General features: G+C 38.6%; 1 protein-coding gene across 5 annotated transcripts in view; it reads right to left on the bottom strand.

Moving 5' to 3' along the window:
- Positions 1 to 26,810, bottom strand: part of LOC132404807 (protein FAM149A-like) — a 101,240-nt gene that overhangs the window by 18,194 nt on the left and 56,236 nt on the right. For 4 of the 5 annotated variants that reach the window (XM_059989310.1, XM_059989313.1, XM_059989311.1 and 1 more), the window contains exons 3-11: positions 24,769 to 24,895; positions 23,852 to 23,994; positions 22,155 to 22,283; positions 19,139 to 19,309; positions 14,983 to 15,179; positions 12,914 to 13,068; positions 10,612 to 10,715; positions 7,262 to 7,489; positions 3,574 to 3,678 (exon numbers count right to left, since the gene is read on the bottom strand). In XM_059989310.1, coding sequence (XP_059845293.1) covers positions 3,574 to 3,678; positions 7,262 to 7,489; positions 10,612 to 10,715; positions 12,914 to 13,068; positions 14,983 to 15,179; positions 19,139 to 19,309; positions 22,155 to 22,283; positions 23,852 to 23,994; positions 24,769 to 24,895 — 1,359 coding nt within the window. Of the gene's footprint in view, positions 1 to 2,447; positions 3,081 to 3,573; positions 3,679 to 7,261; positions 7,490 to 10,611; positions 10,716 to 12,913; positions 13,069 to 14,982; positions 15,180 to 19,138; positions 19,310 to 22,154; positions 22,284 to 23,851; positions 23,995 to 24,768; positions 24,896 to 26,810 lie in introns of all 5 variants that reach the window. The other variant, XR_009515680.1, reaches the window with a different exon arrangement.

The raw sequence follows: 26,810 nt of genomic DNA on the forward strand, positions 1-26,810 counted from the left end.
GCTTATTACAATGATCAAAAGTACAGCAATAAATGCCTAAATTGCAATTAAAAGATTGTAGCCTGGAATATTTACAATTAAAATATTGCAAGCAAAGCAGATTAATAACTCACTTCTGAAAGACAAACACATCTTCTGCAAACTGCACAACTAATTTCTGAATTTGCTCCCATTTATGAAATAGTTTTTCTACAAAAGTGTATAACCATTCACTTCCCTACACTATACTCCTTCTGCCACTTCTTTATCCATTCTCCCATTTATCCAAGTCCTTCTGCAAACTCCATGCTTGCTCAACACTACCTGCCCCTCCACCTATCTTTGTATCATCATCAAACTTGGCCACAAAGGCATCGATTCATCATCTAAATCATTGATACGAAAAGAAGCAGTCCCAACGCAGACCCATGCAGAATACTACTAGTCCCTGGCAGCCAACCAGAAAGGACCCCTTTATTCCCATTCTTTGCCTCCTAACAGTCAGCTAATCTTCTATCCATGTTAGTATCTTACCTGTAAAATCATGGGTTCTTAATACCATTGTGCAGACAAAAATCATTAGGTATATTTAAGGTGGAAGTTGATAGACTCTTGACTGACCAGGGTGTCATAGGTTACAGAGAGAAGGCAGGAAAATGGGGTGAGGGGTAATAAATCAGCCATGATGGATGGGCTGAATGGCCTAATTCTGCTCCTATGCCTTATGCTCATAATTTGTTTAACTGCCTCATGCTTGGCACCTTAAAAGGTCCAGTCAAAAGTCTTCTGAAAAGACGTGAACAACATCCACAGACTCTCCTGTATCCTATTATTTCTTCAAATAATTCCAAAAGATTTGTCAGGTAAGATTTCCCCTTAAGGAAACCATGCTAACTTCGGCCTATTTTATCATGTGACACCAAGTGCCCTGAACCCTCATCCTTATTAATGAACTCCAACATCTTCACAACCTCTGAAGTCAGACTAGCTGGCCAATAAATTTCTATTTTCTGCCTGCCTCCCTTCTTAAAGAGTGCAGTGACATTTGCAAATTTCCAGTCCTCTGGAACCATTCCACAATCTAGTTATTGTTGAAAGAACACTCCACAATCTCTTCATCTACCTCTTCCAGAACCCAGGTGTGTAATCCATCTGCTCCAGGTGACTTATCTACCTTCAGACCCTTCAGCTTTCCAAACACCTTCTCCTTAGTAATAGCAACTACACTCATTTCTGCCTGCTGACACTCTTGAATTTCTGACATACTACTAGTGTATTCCACAGTGAAGAATGACACAAAATACTTACTTGGTTCATCCACCATTTCTTTGTCCCCCATTAATACCTGTCCAGCATCATTTTCTAGTGGTCTGATATCCACTTTTGCATCTCTTTTACTCTTTATACATCTGTAAAAATTTTGGTATCTTCTTTTATATTATTGGCTAAAATATTTTTGTATTTCATCTTTTCTCCCATTGCTTTTTAGCTGCCTTTTGTCGTTTTTTGAAAGCCTCACAATCCACTAGCTTCCAACTAATTTTTGCTCTATTATATGCACTCTCTTTTTGTTTTATACTGTCTTTATCCTTGTCAGCCACGGCTGCTCTTCTTCCCTTTACAATACATGCTGTTCTTTGGGGTGAATTTATCCGGTGCCTTCCAAATTGCTCCCAGAACTTCAGACATTGCTCATTTGCTGTCATCCCCAATAGTGTCTGCTTCCAATCAACTTCGACCAGCTCCTCTCTCATGTCTGTAGTTGCCTTTTCTCCTTTGTAATACTGATACCTCTGATTTTAGCTTCTCCCTCTCAGATCTGAATTCTATCATTTTATGATGACCACCTTCTAAAGGTTCCTTTGCCTTAAGCTCCCTAATTAAATCTGGTTCTTTAAACACCCAATCAAGACTTGTCTTTTCCCTAGTGGGCTCAACTACAAGATGCTCTAAAAAGCCATTTGGTGGCATTCTACAAATTCCTTCTCTTGGGAAGGAAGATGCTGAGATCATGGTTCAGGTAAATAGCCTGGATTTACAAATAATATGCAATTTGTCAAATTCACAATTGAAACCAATATGGAATAGCTGAGGAAGGGAACAAAAGCAAAACTGTTGGAAGTGCTCAGTGGGCCAAGCAGCATCTGTACAGAGGGAAGATAGCCAGTATAAAGAGGTAAAGATATCAGCAGGTTGGTGATAGGTGAAACCATGTTAGATGGGGTTTGATGGGCAGACAGAGCATTGGCAGAGGGGGAGGGGGGATAGCCTAAAGAAGAAGAAACACAGGTGGATAGATGTGTGGGCTATGAGCCAATTGTGTTGAAGTTAGGGGGAAAGAAAATAATTGCAATCAATCTGGACAATATTTGGAAGAAGTTGAACTATGGTATTTGTAATTAAATATATGAAAGTATATTCCAAGGTTGACATAGCCGGAGGTGGTAATGAGGATAAGCTCTCACTACCTATAAAGTGCTTCCACATGGCTTGCATCTCAAATAGGCTCTGTCAACCAAGTCCAGCTCCCAGCCTTCACGTGGCGAAACTGTTCCTACCAACAAGAGAAGGAACAAAGGCAGATCTCTGGCGCCTCAAAACTAGATGCTTCGGGCAGGAGGGGCTCGTTAGTCCTGGTTGACTGCCCACCTAGGAGAAGGAAAACTCTGATTTTAAAACCTCCGCTGCCTTGTGGCCACACCCAATCATGGGAAAGGCTTCGGGAGTAAACCTTGAGAAGAAATCCGGAGCCTGAGCCCTGTAGGCGGTCAAAAGGGAGGATTTCATCAATCTATTGTCCGGCACCTCCTGCAGCCGAAGAGGCCACCATGTGTAACGATCTTCGTGCCAGTGGATCCTGACCTCCAAGGCCGAGAGAGTGGGACTGTCTCCATGAATAGGCTTTTTCTCTATAATATCTTCCACGCACAGGTCCTTGCGTTGTGCATCTTCGTCTTCTTTCTCTCTTCAAAAGTCCTACGGTGATGGGAGAGCAGCAAACCAACAGGAGGAGGTGGACTTCGGCCTCAGAAGTCATATCCGTGCCCACAGACGTTGACTGCGCAACACATCCGTCTTCCTTGGACTTCGAGAAACTACTACTGTATAAAAGTAAACCATGCACATTACAACTAAGGAGCACATTATTTTAAAAAAAAGATATTGCACCGATTAAAGTGCATACTGAAGGAGATCTCAAAGGTGACAGCAAAACAGGTTTAGTATCATCCACTTGTGTTTCCCTGCTATTATGGACTGGTCAGCCCCAAACTAAATAAATGCTTACATTTACATACAGCATCTAAAATGTATTCATATACTGGTCAACAATTCATCAAATAGTACTCTGAAATACAATGTGCACAACACTACCCACAGTGGATGAACTTTACAGTAGCTTAGTACAAAAGGGGAATCATAAAGTGAAAATAGTATTGTATAGACAAAAGAGTGACGAGTTGTTCTTTACTTCAAACCAAGCTCCTCTTCCAAATCTTTCCATCAAAGGTGCATGTTAATTGATGATAATTTAGCTAAGGTCTGCTTATCAAATTAAGCACTCAGTAAAGGTATAATCTGATATTTTTTTCTTACCTCTTTAGTGTAAAATGCTGATATATCTGATGTTTTGCTCCACTGTGCGCCTTTGCAATCTCTTCAACATACTGAGAACTCTTACAAATTGTAGAAGCATTGGTACTGTGGAGGAAGTGGAAAAAATATATTAATATGCCCAGTGGCTCTTGCATAATAATCAGCAGTTTTAGGAAGTGAGTGCTGAGGACTATGACACTGAGTCATATCCTTCAGTTCTGAGATTTTGAGTGGGAAATGGAAGTTAATTTCATGAGATTGTGCACTTGTAAGTTTCAACGTGTCCAACTTTTGGTCACTACCATAATTATTAAATTTATCTGAATATTTGTATAACATTTCCTATGAATCAAATTCATAAGTATTCAAACTGCTTTCTCCAATATAACTCATTACATTATAACTAATTAAGATAAGAGATGTGAAATATGAAGTATTTGACATTTTATTTCAGTTATATGGTTAAAGTTTAGCTTTACTTTAGAATATTTGTGGCTCTTCACTAATTTGATGTTTCTGTGTTAATTTCACTATGCTAAAGGAGATTAAATTAACAATTTCACATCACTATACTACTTTACAGCTGATAACGGTATTTTCAAACAAACAGATAGGTCATAGACTGAGAGGCATTTTATGGAAAATTCTAAAGTTACAGAAAGGTAAATTTAACATTTGTTGACAAATATGGCTGATGAATCTCCCTGAAAAACTCATTCAAACTTTTTTTGGTCATTTGGAAGACAAAACCACAGGGATTTTACTTACTCTGGTGGAACAGATCTGAATTATCTTTACCACACTCACAGATCTATTGCTGTTTCAAATGTGCTTTCTTAGAAAAGATATAAAATAAGTAGGCCATTCAGCCCTTCAGACCCACTCTACCATTCAATACAATCATGGCTGATCATCTACTTCAGTACTCTGCTGACATCTTCCCTTTGATCCCTTTGGTATTAAAAAATGTATCTAGCTTCTTCATGAATATATTTAATGACTTAGCCTCTGGTTCCTTCTGTGGTAGAGAATTCCACACCACCAAGCTGAAAAATATTCACTCCATCTTGGTTTTGAATGGCATTCCAAGCATCTCAAAGCTAAAATCCCTGTATCTCAAAACATCAGAAAGATCCTCTCTGTAGCTAGTCTCCATAGTCTTATTAGAATTTTAAAGGTATGATATTAGGTACCGAAGCATTCGGGCTCTCACGACCAGACTGTGCAACAGTTTCTTCCCCAAGCCATCAGATTCCTCAATACTCAGAGTCTACACTGACATCTACATCATTTATTATTATATTGAAATTTGTCCTCTACTGTGCCTATTGTCTTGTTTATTAATTATTGTACTGCCCTGCACTGTTTTGTGCACTTTATGTAGTCCTTTGCAGGTCTGTAGTGTAGGGCATTTTTTATGTTGTTTTACATAATCTAATGTAGCCTTGTGCTGTCTCACATTGTCTAGTTTTTTGTGTTGTTTCATGTAGCACCAGGGTCCCGGAGGAACATTGTTTTGTTTTTACTGTGTACTGTACCAGCAGTTTATGGTCGAAATGACAATAAACTTGACTTGACTTGATATTCCCTTTCACTGTTCTAAATTCCAGTGATTATAGGCCTAATCTGCCCTGCATCTCCTCACACATTGGCTCTGCCACCCCAGGAATCCATCTAGTGAAGCTTTGTTGCCATCAGGTAAACATCCCCCCTCTTATAAATAAACCAAAATTCCAGGTAGGGTCTCACCTTTACTCCAGCCACCTTTAGATGTTAACACAGAACAATGAAATCTACAGCACAGTCCAGGCCCTTCAGCCTACAAAGTTGTGCCAACCATGTAAATTACTCTATAAACTGCTGAGAATTTCCCTGCTGCATGGCCCTCTATTTTTCTAAGCTCCATGTACCTATCTAAGAGTTTCTTAAAAGATCCTATTGCAGCCACCTCTACTACCATCGCTGGCAGTACATTTCACGCACTCACCACTCTGTGTGTTAGCCATTTCAGCCCTGGAAAAAGCCTCTGGCTATCCACACGGTCAACACCTCTCATCATCTTATGATTAACACGCCATACGATTTCTTAGCCTGCTCAACCTGAACACTTGTATCAGGGCATCTAGGTCTCACTGCAGCTTCCTTCCCCACCATCTCCCCTCACCGCCCCTAATCTACCACCAATCAGATAACAATAATCTGTCTTTCTGTTTTTAGAACCCAAGTCAATATCCCATTTTTATCCACATTAAGCTGTATCAATAATAAACACTTTGAAATAAACATCCATTTTTAAAATAACCTGGGATAGGACACTACTCCTGAAAAAAATGTTTCTCAGTGCAAGAGAGATTGTTCAGCATTAAATTATGACTTGGTATTCCATTAAATTTCAATATTTATGAGAATTACAGTATATAGTACTTACTTAGTATTTCCCTCATTAGTAATTAGAGTGGGATAGTGGGAAATGAACAAGTTCATAATAAAGAAGATATCTATTCTGATTCCTTTTGTAAAGAACTGCAATGTTCTAAAGAAGCTGACAGCAGCTTCCTGGCTTCCGTGTTTAACTTTCCATGAGTGGATGATAGTTGTCACTATTACTTTCTGTTGGTAAGAACCCCATCTGTAAAATTCAGATCACTAATTGAATTGATACTAACACAATTATAAAGTTACAAATACATTGTGGATTTGGAAGCGAAATTGGTTGAGCAGTGAGCTTAAATCAACCGGTGCAGAACTTGATTACATATTCATAGCTGGTTTTCTAGAAATCTGAGGAGTGCCATTATTCACATGGCGTGTTAAGGCAAGGCTCAGTCTGCCTGCCCAGTAAATGAACTGCTTCCTTATGCTCTGACCAATATTTCAACATGAACCATAGTTCTACAGAATAATTTATCAAGGATATGCAAGACCTAACAGAGTGCACATTGAGTGCTACCAAAATATATCTTATATGTAGCCTTATAAATGGGATGTGATGTTATGTAAATAAATATTCTTTCTATGCATATGAAATTAATAGTATTTTATTTATTTGGTAATAGAGCACAGAGCAGATCTTTCGAGGCATGCTGCGCTAGCAACCCCTGACAAACCCAATTAACCCTAACCTAATCACAGGACAATTTACAATGACCAATTAACCTACCCAGCATCTTTGGACTGTGGAAGGAAACTGGAGGGCCAGAGAAAACCCACACATTCCACATACAGAGGCTCCTTACAGAACAGCGCTGGAATTGAACTCCAAACTCCAGAATGCCCTAAGCTGAAATAACATTGTGCTAACCGCTATGCCACCATGGCACTGTGGTGACCCACTTCCCAGCGCACTCGAACCGGCTCACAAAGTGGCGCGTGCTGGCATTGAGGCTGGTCCCAAAAAGGGCACCAAGTCTGCTTCACCAGCAAGGGGAAAAGCCCGCGTGCAGGACGGGACTGTGAATACGCGCCCCCTACAGCATTCCCGCCCGGGGAGGGCAGGAACAGGAAGGCTTTAAAGTGAGGCCACAAAGTTTGAATAAATCTCTTTTGCAACTGCAACTCACCGATTGCGTGTCGTTATTTCAGTGCTGTGTGTAGCACACCGCTACAGCACCACAAATAGTAATCAATTCTGTCTCACTATAAACTCAACCACCCATAGTTTCCAGGATATTCTCCAGCTGCCACTCACAATTTAGTTCCCCTGAGAATCTCATCACTGTTGACATTGGAGGCTCTCAGCTTCAGCAGTTCTGAACTGAGTGATGGTAGCTTTCGTTGCGTCACTGTCTTTCTTGAAGATGCCTGAATAATGCGAGATGCTGAGAGAACGCTGTGCTCTGTTGTCCGTCCCATGCGATTTCGTGTGGTAGACAAAATACTGGAGCCTGTACTTAGCTGCTTTTCATCTTGGTCGCACCTTTAAATGAAAACAAAAAAAAATTGCAGATCACGTTTGACATGTGATCCTAGTCAACTCCCTTCAGAGGAAAATCCATAATAAGAAACTATCAGGTGTATCCCTTCAATCCAGGTGAATTTTTGCCCCTTTTCACCTTCTAATTTACCACTTTAAGAACCTTATTATCTTTTCTGCAGCCTCTCCTGAACCCAGCAGTATTTTAAGAAGGAACAGTGCAGACAAAAATCAGGATATTGCAAAGCGATACAGATAGACTGAATAGGTAAAATTACAGCAGAGGGCATCTAACATGGACAACTGTAGACTTTAGAAAGATAAATTGAAGTATTTACTAAAAAGCAGAAATGGTGAGAAGCAGGAATCAAATTACATACATCATTTAAAGCTATTGGACAGGTACAAATCTAATTAATAAGAGAATGGAATCATTTAATTCATCTCCTGCGGGCCAAATTACAAAGAACATGGAGCATATGAAACAGGAGCAGCAGCAGCCATCTGACCTGTCAGTCCTGTTCCACCATTCATCAAAAGCATGGCTGACCTACTTCAGCTCCATTTCTATATCCCTTGGTTCTCTTAACATCTGGAAATCTATCATTCTCCATTGTGACCGAGTCTTTGCAACCCACCAAAATGGAGAAGTCCAAAGACCTGAGGCTGAAGGAATTTCTCCTCATCTCACTTCCAACCAGCCTAATCTTCATTCTTAGGTATTCACTCATGGTTTCAGTCTCCTCAGCCAGAGAGAACATCCTCGCTGTGTCCACTCAGTCAAGCCCTTTTAAAATTCTGTAAGTTCTAATGAAATCCATTCTCATTCTTCTAAACTCTAAAGTACTCAATCCCAGTCTGCTCTGTCTCTCATCATTTAGTGAACTCATCATCCCTGGAACAATCTTCATGAAACCTTTATACGGAACCCCCGTGGTAAATACATCAAGTACACAATACTCCAGGCATGGACTCAATCAAGGCTCCACACAGATACAAGATTTCCTTATTCCTATATTCAAAGCCTCTCATAATAAAGTTATGATATAAATATCCATGTTCCTTGTTTATTTCACCTACATACTAATTTTCATTGGCTGTTGTACAAGCTCCTTGAGGATTCTTTGAAAGACCTCCCGGGCATATTCTATGGGAAATACTTTCTTTAATTAATCTCTGTTCTCAAGTTTATGAAAGACTCAAATACTCTTCATTGCCCAGTGCCATATTATGTTCTATTTCTCAAGACTTTTTCTTGAATTATTAGCTTGCAAGATTTTCTCATTTTAATCCACTAGCAAAATGTGGCATAGATATTCAAGGATGTTTCCATTATCACCATGGCCTTTAATAACTACATTCTCCTTTCACTAAAACTACAATCCTTATAACCTACGTTCAACAGAGTGGCATCATCTTAAAAATGCTGCAAAAATTAACATGACAGGGTTACATTGTCAGTCAGAATAACAAAGTTCATGTTAATTAACATCACTCCACATGATTTATTTATCACAAACAAGAGAAAATCTGCATATGCTGGCTGATGCTGCCTATTCTGCTGAGTTCCTCCAGCATTTTGTGTGATTTATTTATCATACAGAGTTGATTATTGGGCTCAATGCAATGTGCATTTAGTTGCATCCACATTGAAATGTGCATACTAGCTATTTTATTTGAATCTGATAAACTGTATATGAATGAAAGGAACTCAGCTCTTTTAATGGATGCACACAACAATGCATCCAGAATTTAACAGGGGCTGGATATTTTTTCAATCAGTTAAAATGGCTGGTCCTTCTGGCAAACCACTGGAAACAGGGCTACATTGCAATTTTATTGAATACAATGTAATTTCAGCGTCTGCCATGGGAAAAGATTGACCAGCTAAAGCAGCACCCTGAAGTATGTATCTAGGAGGATGTTAAAGAAAATCAAAAGTGTGGAAAAAAATTAAGGCAAGAATATCACTATGAGAAATTAAAATTTATATTATCCAGAAATACCCCATTTGTACAAAAACATTACCCCTTCCTCCAAACAGAATTGTTGTGGATTTCAGTATTTGCCATTTCCATTTAAATTTTCCCCATCTACAGTATTTCAATTTTCCATTTCGTTCATTTACCTCTGACATTCTTTCTTTGGATTATTTCAGGTCTCATATTAAGTTACTCTTGCCAATAATCTACACTGTTGCACCAAGACCCACACATTGCACCCCAGGAATGAAGAATAGATCTCCTCTAATTACTTCTTTTAGTTAACTTCATGCTTAAATATAATTTCAATTATGTGTTTGGAAGTGATAAAGCATCTAACAAAATAATGAAGGAATTACAATTCCAAGATCCAAATTATTATTTCAAAACTAATTTTGAACTAATAATCTACACCTTTTTGTGAAATCTGAAGCCAATTATTGTAAGCACATTGTTAAATATGCAAACTAATTTTACTTTTATTTTCAAACTGACTGTTGTTTCCTTGAAGATTTTTATGGAAGTTAATATCTTAGTTTTTTCTGATGGACAGCATTTTCCATTCCATTGAACACCAGCCTTTAAATCTCTCACCTACATTCAGAATTAAACCATTAACCGGTTGCTAATTTATCAACATGCAGCACTATTATGATGTGTTAAGACCCATATTTTTGCATGATTCTTTTGAAGAATTAGCCAAAACCTCCAGCAAGAAAAAAAAACCTTTTCTGCTCTGTCTGTTTTTACAAGTTTGTTAGAAAATTGGTACATGGAATGGATTCTAAGGTAAGGTACACTGATGAGCAAAGTTCAGAGGTTGAAGAAATACAGGAAGTAAGAGAAATTAAGACAAAATTGCTGCTTTCTTTCCATTCACATATCTCCTGATTCAAACTATGGATTTTTTTTTTAAGAATCATGAGGGTAGTGATTTACAATCTGCCTTCTCAGTCATGGAACAGCATAAACTGTAAAAAATATTTATTAAGGTTTAGAAAGAGTAATTACTCAATGATACTATCTCATGTCACAAATAAAGTCTTCTGCCAGCATTTTGTCCTGTTCCTCTACTAAGGAAACAAATCTCAAAGGTTTGTATAATGCATACATACTGTGATAATAAATATACTTTGAACTTACTGTGCTTTTTCAGGTAATCCTGTATGTCTCTGCTGAAGTGGTTTGGCTTGAATGGTCATGACACCATTTAAATCATTACGGTAAGTGTTTGCCATGCGATGAGCCTCGAAGACATGACAACATTTTCTAGTTAACGTCAATGTGACTACCAGTTACATATCAGTTTATTAATACCCCAATTTTAGCAGGAGAACAGGACTGCAGTTGTCAAAAATTATATTAAATGTAATAACAAAATGTAGCTAATCATCCACTTTAAAATATTGAATCACTTTAGAATGATTCATCATCTGTTCCTTAATTGGTAATTCAGTTTATTGTTATTCTTTGTATTTTTTTTTGTCTGCTGTTTTCCTTAAGCATTTAGAAAATAGAATTCTTGTTCTACTTAGAAGAAAGTTGTTTTCCTCCTTTGTTTTTGTATTGTTTTCTGAGAATATTAAGTTAACAGAAATCAAATCAAATCCAAGCTTAGAAGTGAGAGGACACAGAATGATCTAGTCCATCGTCCTAAGGTTGCATTTACTTTTCATTGCCCCACAAGCCCACATGCCCTCCAGTTCTTTATTACTAAGGCTGTCCCTGCAAACACAGCAGATCACAAGGAGAAACCATGCCTCATCTGATGCTAACCTTGGCCTGCTCTGATAGCCTTTATTCAGCTCAAGTCAAATATCTTTTTAATTGTTTTTTTTAAATGTCTTTGATAAAAATGTTGTATGCTAATCCCTCACCATTCCCTGCTTTCCTTCACACCCAAAACTATCTCTCTTCTCTGCCACGATCTGCTGATTACTGAAGCAGTGAGTCAATCAGTTAACATTGGCCTGAATACATGGATCAGACATTTGCCTCATCTATGTTTCAACCATTTTAGAAATCTTCAGAATATTGCCTAACATCATGCTTAGTTGGTTGAATTGTTTTGTTAAAGGTAGAAACCAATCCTTTCTACTATATCTTGCAGGGTGACCAGATTTTATTTGTCTTTAGTTCTCTTATGCTCTTAAATCACATTGATTTTTAATTGTGATTTTAGTACCTTTCCATCAAAGAATATTGCCTTTGAAATGGAAATGATTCCACTTCAGTTTCCATTATTTCACTTTCCTTCAGTACTTACAGTTATTATGCTTCTGCTCTTTGTTTCTGAATAAGCAAAACCTCAACAATTTTTTGTCTTAATCCCATTTGTGTATACATACAAACACATCTCCAGTTACTGGAAAGCACACTTACAGATATCTTAGCAGTAATGCTTTCTTCTTCTAATATCTTTCTTTTCAAAGTGCTTTAAAACATAGACATTCAATACCCTAGCAACACTGTTGTTCCACTTCTGTTTTTATATCCTTAGTTATTATTTCATTAGATTTTAATAACAGCCCAAGCCATTGTTAGTAAATATAAAATGGGTTCATAGGACATCTACCCTTTTTAAAAAAGTTAATGTTTTCAATTCGGATGTTTGAAACTGCCCATTTTAAAAAACAGATACTAGTCAGATAAACAGATTAGTCTACTTATTTCTAGATCAAGCTTTAAGGAAACATGTAGGGTGTGCGCAACTTTTAAAAATTGCCCACTTAACAAGAAAGACCTGTAATAAACCTTCAGTTTCTCAAATAACTTTTAAATTACTTTAACCCCAATCCTGTGACTACACCTAGATTCTCTAAAAAAGAGAATATAATTAGCTACTGCTAACCTATCAAACTTCCTCAGAAACTTGTTTTTCTAAATTTGATCACTACTGGCCTGACAATCTCCTCATTGAACAAGCCCTCATTCCAAGAATCAATCTTCCGAAACTTTATTGCAGTACCTCTGTCTATCATCCTTTGGCTACAAAGATCCAAACTGCATACAATACATACATTGGGCAATTCTGTCTCCCCCCCCCCCCCAACCTCTAAAGAAAATAACCTTCCATTCTCTTCAAATCCTCTTCTATTTTCCACTGACTGTGCGTTCAGCAGACTTGGATGAATTATATCTGCTCTGATGGTAAGCAAGTGAGGGACTCAAAACGTCCTTCTTGTACTCCGCTAGTAACTTATCAACAGTCAAGCAAGCTTCTTTAGTTAGGATCAGGAGTGAGAAGGCGACCAATTACTCGCTTTCCTAACTGAGGCACACAAAGACAAATCACAAAGCTACAAGGCCAGCAAAACCAATATTAGATATGTGATTCCTATTACCAGTAAAAATTTGTCAATCATTTATATGCAACTTAAAAGATAGTTTAATAATATGCAAGGAACACAGCTACAAGAGAATCATAATATGCTCTACAATGTACCTGAGAGTGGAAGGAGGAGCTGCCTAGGGCCAAGAATCGTGTTTCAGAGCCTCTCGATGGTGGAACACTATAATTTAAATTGATTCGTGAGTCATTGATATGAGGCATTTTGCTCATTTTTGCACTTTGCATGCTTGCTGTTTGCTTTGCCTCTCCTGCAGCCAGTGTACAAAGAAAGAAGAAACGCAACCATTATTCAAGGCATAACACCATCAGCAAGGCAAACTTTTAAATTTCAACTATAGCTTCAATTTAATTATGGAAAAGACATTCTAAAATGAGGTTAATACAAACTACCATCCAAATGTATGAAGTATAGTATATAGTCACAGCTATAAATATTTTTTTGCAAGAACACTTTAAAATCCACCTTAACCACCCATTTTAATGACATCAAGTGATTCTTAAGCATATTAAGGATTCTTAAAAATTCAGAATAAAATCTAATTCATGGTTTAAGATGATCACTGGCAACAAATAAGACATCAGAATTGTTGAAAATTTATTTTCTGTGCCAGTTGGGCAGCAATAATTAAGATCTGACATGCTAATTAACGGGGAGTGTAAATTGAGAGCTTTGCTTTCTGTGGCTGGTTTAGTCTATGATCTAATACAGGAGATTCATAGGAATAAAAAGATTTGACTGGAGAGAAAGACAGCAAAATGCAACTTCTGTCCACCTTATTTCAGAGCAAAGCATTGTGCCCAGGACAACACAATAAGTAAATATGAACTAATAATGATTGAATTATCAATAACTAACAATCAGCAGAATTAGTCCATATCTACTTCATAATACTGGAATTATATAGCTTCATTTTGAACTATACATTTTGAAGACTCTACGAAAAGTAGTCAAAACTGTCCAATGCATCATTGGCACCAACCTGCCTACCATCAAGGACATATATGCACAAATGTGCCAGAAAAGGGCCAATAACATCATGAAGGATCCCACCTGCTCATGGACTATTTGTCCAACTCTTATCAGGGAGGAGGCTACATAGAATCCACACCAGGACCACCAGACTCAAAATCAGTTACTTTCCCCAAGGAATAAGGCTGATTAACACCCCCACCCACTAATCCACCCACCCAACTACTATTACTTTATTATTTCTTATCAATCACCTTATGTACAGATACTTCTGTGTTTAGCATCACTTTATGGGCATACAATCAATGTCTTTAAGAGTCTCAGCCCAAAATGTCAACTATACTCTGCTCCATAGATGCTCAAGTCAAGTCACTTTTCTTGTCACTTCGACCATAACTGCTGGTACAGTACACAGTAAAAATGAGACGACGTTTTTCAAGACACAGTACAAAAACTAGACTGAACTATGTAAAAAAAACATAGAAAGCTACACTAGACTACAGACCTACACAGGACTGCGTAAAGTGCACAAAAACAGTACAGGCATTACAATAAATAATAAACAGGACAAAAGGGCAAGGTGTCAGTCCAGGCTTCGGGTATTGAGGAGTCTGATGACTTGGAGGAAGAAACTGTTACATAGTCTGGTCGTGGGAGCCCAAATGCTTTGGAGCCTTTTCCCAGACGGCAGAAGGGAGAAGAGATTGTATGATGGGTACGTGCTGCCTGGCCTGCTGAGTTCCTCCAGCGTTTTGTGTGTGTTGTCTGTATGCAAGTTACCTGATGTATTTATATTCATTGTATTTTTAATATTATCATTATTACTGTGTTCTTTATATTTTGTGGGGGGGGGGATTTTTTTTAAATGCTGCATCAGATCCAGTGATTATTTTGTTTTCCTTACACTTGCGTACAGGAATTGAGATTAAGCAATCTTTAATCTTGAACAGTTTTGATAACATTAAATTAAAAAGTACATTGCTGGGAAAAACAAAGTGAATTGGGTAACCTATGCCTAGGACACATTGCATACCCACTAAAGACCCCAGGTGACTGTAAATATAAATTGAGCCATATATTTAAGAAAACATTTGGATTAAATGAGTTAACTTAATTACAAGTTTCCAAAGAGTAACTCAGCATTGTTTCCTTGACGTTACAGCAGCTTAATGGTTTCTTTGATCTCTAGTACCTGAAAGGTTGTTTTCCCAGTTTTTCCTGATCAGCTCTTCCAACACATCAATCACATCTCGCCAGATATCATTAAATATCTCCGCTGAAACAGCATCTTGAAGGCAGGCATGGGGAGAAATGGGAGGAATGCCCCTTTTATTTCTCCTCTGAGCAACTTGAACATTCTTTAGTCTTAAACTCTCATCTTCACTAATACTGCAATTGAAGCACAATAGTATTAACATGGCTATGGATTCCTTTCTCTGGAAAAAGACATTTAGTGGTACAATTTACTAAGCAGACTGTACAATTTAGATTGAAATAAAGTCCCTTTTATTATTGTTATTAGTATAATATGAGTAAGTTTTTGTCTTACACTTGGAATAGTTAAGTCAGTTTGAGAGGCCAGCATTACCCCTGACAACTCTCCTTCGATGAACATAATAGCACCATTTTGTAAAATGATTTCCATTATTCCTGACAAACACTTACATATTTTGGTTTCATTGTTGTCCGGTTGTTCTTTATATTCCAAGACTTACTTTGAAAAGTAAAACTCTTGCTCTTCATCAGATAGAAACTGATTCTATACCATATTAAGTGAACATAGAGCATAGAACAGTACTGCACAGGAACAGATCCTTCAGCCACAATTTTGTGCCAACTAATTAAATTAACAATCAAATGGCTAACTAATCTCTTCTGCCTACACAATATCCATATCCTTCTATTCTTCTCACATTCATGTGCCTATCTAAACATCTCCTGAAAGTCCCTAATGTTTCTACCTTTACCACCATCCCAGGCAGCACTCTATGTAAAAAAAAAACTTGTCCTCATATCTCCTTTGAAATTATCCCCTCACCTTAAATGCATGCTCTCTGATGTTAGACTGCTTTACATTTGCCTCTCATTATCTTCTAAACCTCTAGCAGATCTCTCCTTAGCCCAACCACTCCAGAGAAAGTTTCTCCAACCCTTCGATATAGTACATGCCGTCTAGTCAAGGCAGCATTTTGGTAAACCTCTTCTATATAACGTACTGACCAGAACTGTATGTAATAGTCCAGATGCAGATTAACTGGTGTTTCATAAAGCTGCACCATTCTTCCTAACTTCTGAACTCAATGCCTTGACTAATAAAGGTAAGCTTGCCACTTACCTTCCTAACCACCCTATCAACCTGTGGATTTTGCCCTTTACAGTGTACTGTGTTGCAGACCACCCATTATTAAGTTGGGCCAGTTTACTCGGGACAATCTTGCAGTTTTTGGATTAATGTTACTAACTCAAATTTTAGACTCCTCCTATTAGAGTTCTTCTTCTTCAGCCCTTTACCTCTTCCATGTACCACCTCCCATCATCCACCTTCTCCCTCACCTGATCTCACCCATCCAGCTGCCAACTTGTACACCTTCCCCTGCCCCCACTTTTATCTGGCTTCCGTCCCCTTCCTTTCCTGACATGATGAAGTGTTGCAAATGGAAACATCAACTGTTTATTTCCCTCCACAGATGCCACCTGACTTGCTGAGTTCCTCCACCATTTTGTGTGTGTTGATTAAGATTTCCAGCATTTTCAGTCTCCTTTATGTTTCAAATTTTAGTAGCTGGTTCACATTTATTCATATTGAGCTAGGTGCTGAATGTTTTACCCTCTTCCCCCTCCTCCAGATCATATCCAGTATATAAATATATTTATAAATAAAAGATCAAGAACAAATCCTTGGTGTTCTCCCAAGTTACATTTCTCCAAACTGAAAAAGACCCTTTTCTTCTAATTTTTCTTTTTTTTTGTGATTTCTGACATTCAGAAACATTTAAGATATCTTAAAGTAATCAATTAAAGTACTATTTTTAAACTAAGATGATGATTGGAATGCATTTTTAAAATATTTAATTAATGAAATACTTCCATTTAAAGCAAAATAATTTTTAAAATCTCTTTTCCCCTTTGCCTAGTGCTGAATGCAGAATCAGGTCCTGAAGCAAGCATGATGGATATGAGAAACTATTCCCCAATATATTGTTGAGTATTCCAAACAAAAGTGGGTCCATTTTTGGATGCCATGGGAAGCATTTTGTAGACCATCCCCTATGGGGGCAGAATTCAGCATCTACTGCTGTCAACAAGTGATAGACTCACAGATTTTGAGCACATATCCATGGCATATTTCATTGTGAATGGCTAAATGCCGGCAATTCGGCAGTGCAGAATTACCATTGGATAAAGATTCATGTGCCCATTTTACTGTTAACTACATTGGTCTCATGTATTTTTTTTAAACTTGTGTCACCTGAGGAACATAGCATTCTCAACCAGAAAAAAAGCCAGGAAGGAAACCAAAATACATAACGCTATATTCTACAAGTATTTTATCCTGCTCAATGCTACCTATACTGAAGCAGCACTAAAATGGATAACAAAATATTGAAAAAAGATAAGAGTTATTACTACAAACTGGAGTTACAAGTAACATATGGTGTATGAAGTTCTTGTTAACTGGGTACGTATGTTTCTTTGTACTATTTTAAAAGTTCTAAAAACTTAAACACATTAAAATAGTCAGGTTCCATTTATTTCTAAGGCTGAAATCAGGTGGATTAAAAGATTAAAACTCTAGGCTATAGCCAAATCAACGTGGGCAATGAGGAATCCTGAAACGTTCCAATCACTCTGTTTGTTATCTCTCAATTTAGCTCCTGGAATAAATGTGAAGGAAAAGTTAACTTCATTGACATATAGCACTGGAATTTCTAACTTTAAATAGTGATTTTTTTTTGTTTGTTTTTGTTTTTACTCATGTTCCTAGAACTGCTCCTTAATTATAGTCTAACTAATGTTTTATTTTCTAATTACAAGTTCACACTGCCAAGAGATACAATCTATGTTTTCTACAGAGGAGTGCTGTGATACGATAAATATAAAGAATGAACTAACTCCAATATAAAAAAAAATGATTTTTTCATCTTTGAAGTAGCACAACACTGTTCATCTAAATGGACTCCAGCAGGGAGTGGTGAATTCCTTCATTTTAAATGCCATTAGGACTCATGACCAAGTTCATTACTGCATGAATGAGAAAATCACTGTGATGAAGCTCAGGATCACATTTACTGAAACTGAACTGGACCAGCAGATAACAACGTGGCCGCAGATCAAAACATAGACAGGCTTCCTGAAGCAAGTGGTTTGGCTCCTCACTCACCAAAACCTTTCCTTCAGGTGCAAAACACATACAAATGCAATGGAATTCTCTCTGCTTATCTGGATGAGTACGATTCCAACTACTCTCAGAGCTCAACAACCCCCTACCCCCATCACAAAGAACCTAGGTGGATTGATTGGCACCAGGTTCATGACTTCACAATGTTTACCAGCACTGACTCAAGCCATGAGGTAAAAATGTAGTGAATGAAAATGATATGTAAGAGTAATTTGTATTGTGAATAACTTCATTGCTCCCTGCAAGTGTCCTTCTCGTCCGTTTGGAAAAGCAGGGTTGCACGTTTGTAAGAATGAAAAAGATGCATCACATCAACTTGCTCTTCAACAGAACCTCCCAAAACACCACGTATGCAAACTAAGAGGACCATAGGCACATAAAATCACCACCACACACTTTCCAGATTAAAAAATATACCCCCAACAATGGCTCAAGATCCTACAACACCTTCCTAATTAACTCTGTGGGAGTACCTTTAGCACACTGATAGTGGCAATTGAAGGCCACAGCTTGAGATATTACCTTCTCAATAACTTCTCATGAGATATTAGTGTTGTTTGTAGCAGCAAGGACTAAATGGACCCAATTAAATGCATTTTAAATTATCCGTTTTAATTTGTCAAATGGCTCTTCCAGATCCTGCAAAGGAAGTTTAGGTGCCCCATATGAGCCTTCCTTTATTATGAGAAATACTCCTAAGTTCCCTTCCTGAATGACAGGGTCTATACTTTTGGTCTCTGTCAGTGCCTTCACGCTAGTTAACTTTCCACTTGAACCCAATCTCCTCACCATCTGGTATATCTTGCCACTTTATGTGAGCAAGTTACTGCAAAATGGAGGTGAGGGTAAAATGTGCTGGGCTTTGTGCTGTAAGTTATAGTAGGTCTGTGTACAACATGTTGTTCACAAAAGTTAATATCTTTGTAAATTTCATTATATGAACACTCACCATTCTTTACTGTCAAATGCAAAATACTCTTCAATACTTCCATCCGTATCATAAATCTCCTCCTCTAGGAATGAGAAAATGGAGCACTCTGAGTCGAGGGAACTTATGGTGAAGTTTGAACTATGGAAGGGAGAGTGTGTAGGAAGGAGACGTACTCCCAAAAGGCTAAGTCTGCAAAAGGAAGGGAAATATCTTCAAGAAGAATTTATTTAAGGCATATGGCTAAAAATTCAATTGTATAATATGAGTTATAACACCCCCCCCCCCCATCAACAAAATTCCAAACTCCATCTAGTACTCCCTTGTCCTGGACCTTCCCTCTCCACCTTAAAGGGCATGCCACAACCCTCTGATCCTTCAACCCATAACTTCAACCTACTCCATTCCCAAGCCCCTGGTCTCAATTTCCTAGTGTGCCTCTGTCCTGTCAAGCATCCAATCATCATGGCAGAATTATGATCCCAATCCCCTTATTACCCTTCCCCACAAACATCAATACAAGGTCCCAATATCTCATGCACTTTCTACAAACCACTCATTCATTAGTGCTGGGCTCCAATATGTTTCTTTCCCAACATCAGACGATTCATCAATCAATTCCACCATCAGTGCAAAGTCCTGCTGTCCCATCCTTCTAAACATCCATAACTCCCATAACCCTGACACCAGGTACGTTACAGGACAAGTTGAGCCATCATAATCACCAAAACATTGGAAAAGAGGACCAGGCAAGACATTTTGAAACACATCTTTACAAAGCCTAAACAGCTAGACAGTTGCACCCAAGGCTTCCAGTTTGCAGCAGAGACCACTGGTAACCTGCTGCTGTGTCCATTTACTTACATGAAAGTTTCTGAACCCATATTTATACAATTGCACATAATGCCATCAACACATCAGTTTTAGACAGTTTAGCGAGTATTTTTTAAAAAGAAAATAAAAGAATGAAAACACAATGAAGTTTTAAAGACTAGAAATCACGTTGGCATTCTCAGTAAACAAATAACATGTCACTGTCTCAGCAACAGTAACTGTTAATAACCCTCAGCTGATCAGTCAGAATTTCGAAGTATAGATATGTTAGCTTTGAGCAGAAATGTAATGAATCAAAGATGAACAACATTTTTAAAAGGAACTAACAGAAAAAGATCCAATGTGACAAAAAAAGACACCCTTGTGCACATTTACATTAATTGTTCAGTTGTGATTTCTTCCAGCTCTGGCAAATACTCTAAACAGACAAACCGACAAACCCAATGGGCGGACCGCTGGCCAGGTCCGGACTGCGAGAACCAAATGTCTGGACCATGCCGACCCATTGGCACTCAAGTGAATGCACCTGTCATAACATGTAATAAAGCGCGCACTGCTCTAATTTATTTTAACCTCATTCCACACCCTACACTTGACCAACCTACGCTTTCTGGTCAAAGCTAAACCTTTTGGAAAAAGACATTCATGGGAGAAAGTTGCACTTTCCACGTCTGCGAGAGCATTGCGAGAAGAACGAAATGCAGGAGGATCCAGTGATGAAGGATTGCATGACGAGCCTGGCAGGAAACTTCAGGGAACGATTTGAAAGCTCCCCTAAACTCTCAGGTGTCATCCTCCTCTTCCTCAGACAGCCGTTCTCCTTTTCGGCTGACGGCCAGTAGACTGCAGAGGCCAAAAGGCTGGTGCTTTCCATAGATGAGGCAACTCTTCAGATGGAGGGCTTGGAAATGGGAACATCTGATTTGCTCAAAGCACAACACAAGGATGTTGGGGTGAGTGACTTTTGGATCAACGTGGTTCCCCAAGCTCAATTCAAACACACAAAAGCTATTGCAATGCTCCTACTCACACTGTTCCCCTCCACGTACATATGTGAGTCATCATTTTCTTCAATGAGCTCTAACAAGAACCAGGACAGAAACAGACTCTGCAATGCACATCTTGGCCAGTGCCTCAGGATTGCCACAACAGAATACAGGCCCGACATCAGAAGGATTGCCTCATCCCGTCGCTGACACTTCTCTCACTAATCGGTGAGTGAATCAATTTATTTTTGTCAATTTGTCAATATTCTAGTATCTTATTGTGGTGTAATAATATTACAACAACAATAATACTAATAATTTCATCTATAGCTTCAAATGCTACAGAGCTTAATTAAAAAGAACAAATAGATTAAATGAGAGAACAGAAACTGTAGAAAAGGCAGTACTACTAAAACTCTGTGTGGAAGAGAAGTGGTGAAGACTACCACGTTTTGAGTGAGTGTGAGTGTGTATTTTAAGTCCCAGATGAGTTCTCAATGTGACAGCTGACAGTTGTGATAGCTAGAGCCATAATTAAATGGCTGGTTTTGGACTTGTTTTGTTTCAAGAGTGCATTTTTTTTTCTTGTGTGACCCACAACACAGGCTTTGAGAATCCCAGGCCTAAATTATTATTATTACTACTACTACTATTATGACTAATAATAATAATGGCAATATTGCAACGACATCTGCCCACAACACAACTTACTGGTGTAATGGGAAAAAAAAACCTGGACGTTTTGGCCCTTGGCTTGGCATGATTGACATGATTTGGCCCTTGTTGAGAACTAATTAGGGAACTCTGCTTTAAAAGAATGAAATATTAACCACACCTCTCTCCAGAGATGAATTCAGACCCGCCAAATCCTTCCACCATTGTCTATCTTCATTTCATGTTGTTATCATCTGCAGTATATTTTAGCTGTTAATCTATTGATATATGCTATGCTATTAATCAAGAGCACCAATTTAAATAAGCAGCTTAGCTCATACATTAAAAAAGATAAAAGAAACATCATGCAAATACGTTAATCATCAACCACTAAAATTTTCAAAGTAATTTCTACATTTTCCAATAACAGAACAAATTTTAACATAATTTAGTAGATGCTGCTAATTTAACAGGTGAAACTGAAAAGTCTTTTATTGAAAATTGTACAAATTTATTCTTCGATTATATAGTCCTCCTGTGAACATAATGAAATGGAAGCTTACTCTTTCATATCGCTGGTGCTTTCACAGAAACTAGGCAAAGCTCCAGTTGCCATGGAGCTCTTTCCTCTGCTCTGGAAATGTTGAATGCCTTCTCCATCATCTTGCTGCAAGAGCTGCGTTCCCAATATCCTGCATCACACACAAGAAGAAACAGCAGATTCCAAACCATTTAGTTACATTTCTCGCCACTAGTGTTCCTTTAACAAGGTTAGACCATTTACCTAATAATATTTTAATGATTAAAAGTTCATACAGTCAAATATGTAAATGAATAAACAGCAATGTGTTAATATAGTGAATTTGGTGTACATGGGTATCCTTAAAAATTTCACTGGAGAATTTACAAACAAAATTTGAAAATGAGCTCAGAGGTAGATGACAAGACTGAGAACCAGAAGCTTGATAAGGGAGATAGACCTTAAAGTTTTAAAAGAAACAGAAGGGAGCTGAGGAGGCTTACGGAAGAGAAACTCAAATATTAGGTACCTGGAAGAAAAATGATTGGTAAACAATAAGGAATGCTTTGAAAATTCATTCAACTTGGTCAGATGGGATCTTTCTCAAAAACAATGCTGAATATCGTTGATTAACCTGCCCTTCAAAGTACAATCCTGTCTGCAGAATTTTTTCCCAATAATTTCCCTACTACAGACTCATTTGCTTATTCCTACTGTCCTTCCTCAATACAGGTACTACATTTGTTGATTTGTAGTCTCTAGTTATCTGGCACGTCACCTGTTGTCAGTAAAAAAAAAAAAATAAATCGGTGTCACCTTCCTTACACACAACGATACATCTCATCCGATCATTGGGCTTTATCCACCTGTAAGCCTGCTGAAATATCTACTACTGCCTTCTTAATGATAACATGCTGGAACTTCACCACCCACCTCCTTAAGTCATCCATTACAATGCCCATCTTCTGAGTGAAAACAGAGGTTTGAAGACCTCACCTATGTCCTCTGGCTCCATGCACAGATTATTATTTTTATCCCTAATGGATCCCAATCTTTTCTTAGCTACTTTTCTTTTATGAATGTAGTCAGCCAGTGATATTTTGTGCCACCTTTTTGCCCTCCTATTTTAAGTACTCCCTGTGCCTATACATCATTACTCCTGAAGGGCCTCCCTGTTTCTTGTTCTCTACATCTATCATTTGCTTCTTTGTGCTCTTGATATTCAAAGGTGCCTCAGACATTCTGTTCTTATCTTGCTCATGTTTTATCACCCATCTAGGGACATATTGGCCCTGAATTCTCATTGTTTCACTATTGAATGTTTCCCACTTGGCAGATGTCCTGAAGGAGGGTATTGTCAAGTATCAACTGTTTATTAATTTCCATTAATGCTGCCTGACCTGCTGAGCTCTTCCAGCATTTTGTGTGTGTTGGCCCAGTTTATGTTTACCAAGTTCCTTCTTATGACATTGAAATTAGCCTTCTGCAAATTTAAAACCTCGCCTTTCTTTATAGCCTAAATGTTCTCTGTCCTTATCGTTTGCTGTACCCAGTGTTCTCAGCATTTCATATCCTGTGAAACACATTAAATTGTCCAGAGAGCAACTTTTGTGATGGTGGGTGTTTCTAGCTGAACACATGCACAAATGCATCACGTTTGTCTTTGGCAGTCATTAGCTGGTAAAGCCTCTACCAGCTAGCTGAAAAAAATCATCATGTTTTGTGTTGCTGAGTACTCACCTGAGCTGGGGCGAACGTTCCACCCACTCTCGACATTCGGTTTCAATGCTTTTGGTTCGACAGCTCACTTTTCCCTCAAACAACATCTCATCGATTTCCCAGAAAAGTTGATGCACTGTCTGCGTATTTGCTTTGTCAAATTCCTAATATCCGCACACAGAGAATTATTAGTCAGTATTACCTTATCATAAACTCACAAGCTTGATATGACTGAATGGGATGAGAATGATATCAGCTGTGAATTGATGCTGTTAATTGATGTTATCTGGTGTTATCCAAATTCACCTGGTTGAGCTGCAATATTCCATATGGCAAAAACATCAGATATGAGAACTAGAATTTGCACTTGAGCATTCATTCCAAAACACAATTGCAACATGAATAGATCCAAATCTAATTTTAACCTCCTTAATGAGGGATATGGTTTGGACAGTGCTGAGGTTATATTGTAGACTTCACGTAGCCCCTGCATACTGGTCTTGTCCCAGGATCATAGTGAAAATGAAGTTGTAAGGAATATTTTAGGATGTAGTACGTTACTAACTTGAGAGTTTGAAATATGGAGAGAGCAGCACACGCAGGAGAAAAAATGTAATTGTAGAACTTTAGTGTTTGGGATTTGTCTTCATTGATTTGTGTTACGAGTGCTGAAATGCAGGACAACCCAAGTACATACTGTGCTCCCAAATTTAATTGACTGAAATCGAATAAAAGAGAAGATGCTGCAACAGATGAACTGCATCTTCTTCACCCAGTCCAAAGCTCCCAGTTTCCATTCCACTCTCTATACCGACTACAATACCACTCTATTCCATTCATACTGTATCTCCCCTCATCTTCTTCACCCAGTAAAAGCCCCAGCATTATTTACATTCTGTCTGAAATCACTACAATCCCCATGCCCATACAATACTCACATCATCTCTCCAGGAGTACACTGAACTACACTCAGATGTTGTATCGCTCTGGATTCCAGACCAAGAATGGTTAAGGTCGGTGGGAGTCGTCTGCCCAATGGATGATTCTGATACAATGAAGTCACCACTAAAAAAAAATTAAAGTCACATGGAATACATTCATTCTAGAATGAAACAAACTTCCATATTCTATTTGTGATTTCACCCGTTTGGCATTGAAATAGAGATGGAGGACTTAAATTTATATATTTTACAACTCAAGGATTCTAAAAGCACCTCACAAGAAACTTAAGTAATTTTTTTTAGACAGTTTATAATTTTCAAATCATGGTAGCCAATTCCCACAAACAACATGATGACCAAATCATCTGGTTTTGGCAATGGTTGAGCAATCAATACTAACTGGATGTTAGGGGAAAGTACAAGATCTTGAAATAGTGTCTTGGGTTCTTTTAAATTACAAAAGTAGTTTAGAAGCATCTCCAGATTAAATCCTCTACAATGACTTACTCCTCACACCTGGGGCATCTGGCAATCAAGTGTCATCTGTTCTATCTGCCAGGGGTATTCTCAATCTTCAGCCTGGTAGTGGTGTTCATTCCACCCCTGGCAGACACTAGGCTGGCATTGAGGAGCTGAGCACAGTGATCACTTCCCAATCATTACAGGGAGATCCAACCAGGCTAGCTGAAGAGGTCTCTGAACAACTAACAACACAGAATCAATGGAGCTCAGACACGCCATCTCGGTTCCAACACCATCAGGGATGTTTACTGTACCATCCCACGCCCACACTTTGGCAGATCTGATCACCTGCTATACTCTACTCCTGGCATGAAGACTGAGGCCAAGGACCACAGTACCAATGTGAGGACGGTGAAGGTATGGTCGTGGAAGGCAGAGACCACTGAGAGGACTGGTTTGAATTGGAGTCAGCTTTATTGTCACTGATATAAGTTATGACATCTGTCATTTTGTGGCAACAGGCAAGACAAATTACACAAGTTAGGATTAAAAATAATTAAGTAATGCAAAAGAGGAATAGGCAAGTAGTCCCACTGTAGGGTTTCGGCCCAAAACGTCGACTGTACTCTTTTCCTAGAAGCTGGCTGGCCTGCTGAGTTCCTCCAGCATTGTGTGTGCTGCTCAGATTTCCAGCATCTGCAGATTTTCCCTTGTTTATGGCAAGTAGTGATTATGGCAAGTAGTGATTATGGCAAGTAGTGATTATGGCAAGCAGCCGGTTAGAATGCTCAAGGACACGATCAACTTCTCACTGCTGTGGTCAGAGGTTCCCACCTTCTTCAAAAAGGGCATCAGTCATACCAGTGCTCAAGAGCAGGGTGAGCTGCCTCAATGATCACCGTCTGGTAGCTCTCACATCTACGGTAATGAAGTGCTTCAAGAGGTTATGGCTGGAATTAACTCCTGCCTGAACAAGGATCTGTGCCTATGGCAGGTCACCTACTGCCATAACAGGTCTACAGAGGATATAATTTCATTGGCTTACTACTCTGCTTTGGAGCACCAAGGCAACCACAAGACTGGCGGTGTTGGGGATAATGTGGAGGGCTGTCAGAGGTTATATCGGGACATTGATAGGATGCAAAACTGGGCTGAGAAGTGGCAGATGGAGTTCAATCCAGATAAGTGTGAGGAGGTTCTTTTTGGTAGGTCAAATATGATGGCAGAATATAGTATTAATGGTAAGACTCTTGTCAGTGTGGAGAATCAGAGGGATTTTGGGGTCCAAGTCCATAGGGCACTCAAAGCTGCTGCACAGGTTGACTCTGTGGTTAAGAAGGCACATAGCACATTGGCCCTCATCAACCGTGAGATCAAGTTCAAGAGCCGAGAGGTAATTTTACAGCTTTATAGGACCCTGGTCAGATCCCACTTGGAGTACTGTGCTCGGTTCTGGTCACCTCACTACAGGAAGGATGTGGAAACTATATAAAGGGTGCAGAGGAGACTTACAAGGATGTTATCTGGATTGGGGAGCATGCCTTATGAGAATAGGTTGAGCGAACTCTGCCTTTTTT

This window comes from Hypanus sabinus, chromosome 14 (genome assembly GCF_030144855.1).
Source record: "Hypanus sabinus isolate sHypSab1 chromosome 14, sHypSab1.hap1, whole genome shotgun sequence".
Classification (NCBI taxonomy): Eukaryota; Metazoa; Chordata; class Chondrichthyes; order Myliobatiformes; family Dasyatidae; genus Hypanus; species Hypanus sabinus.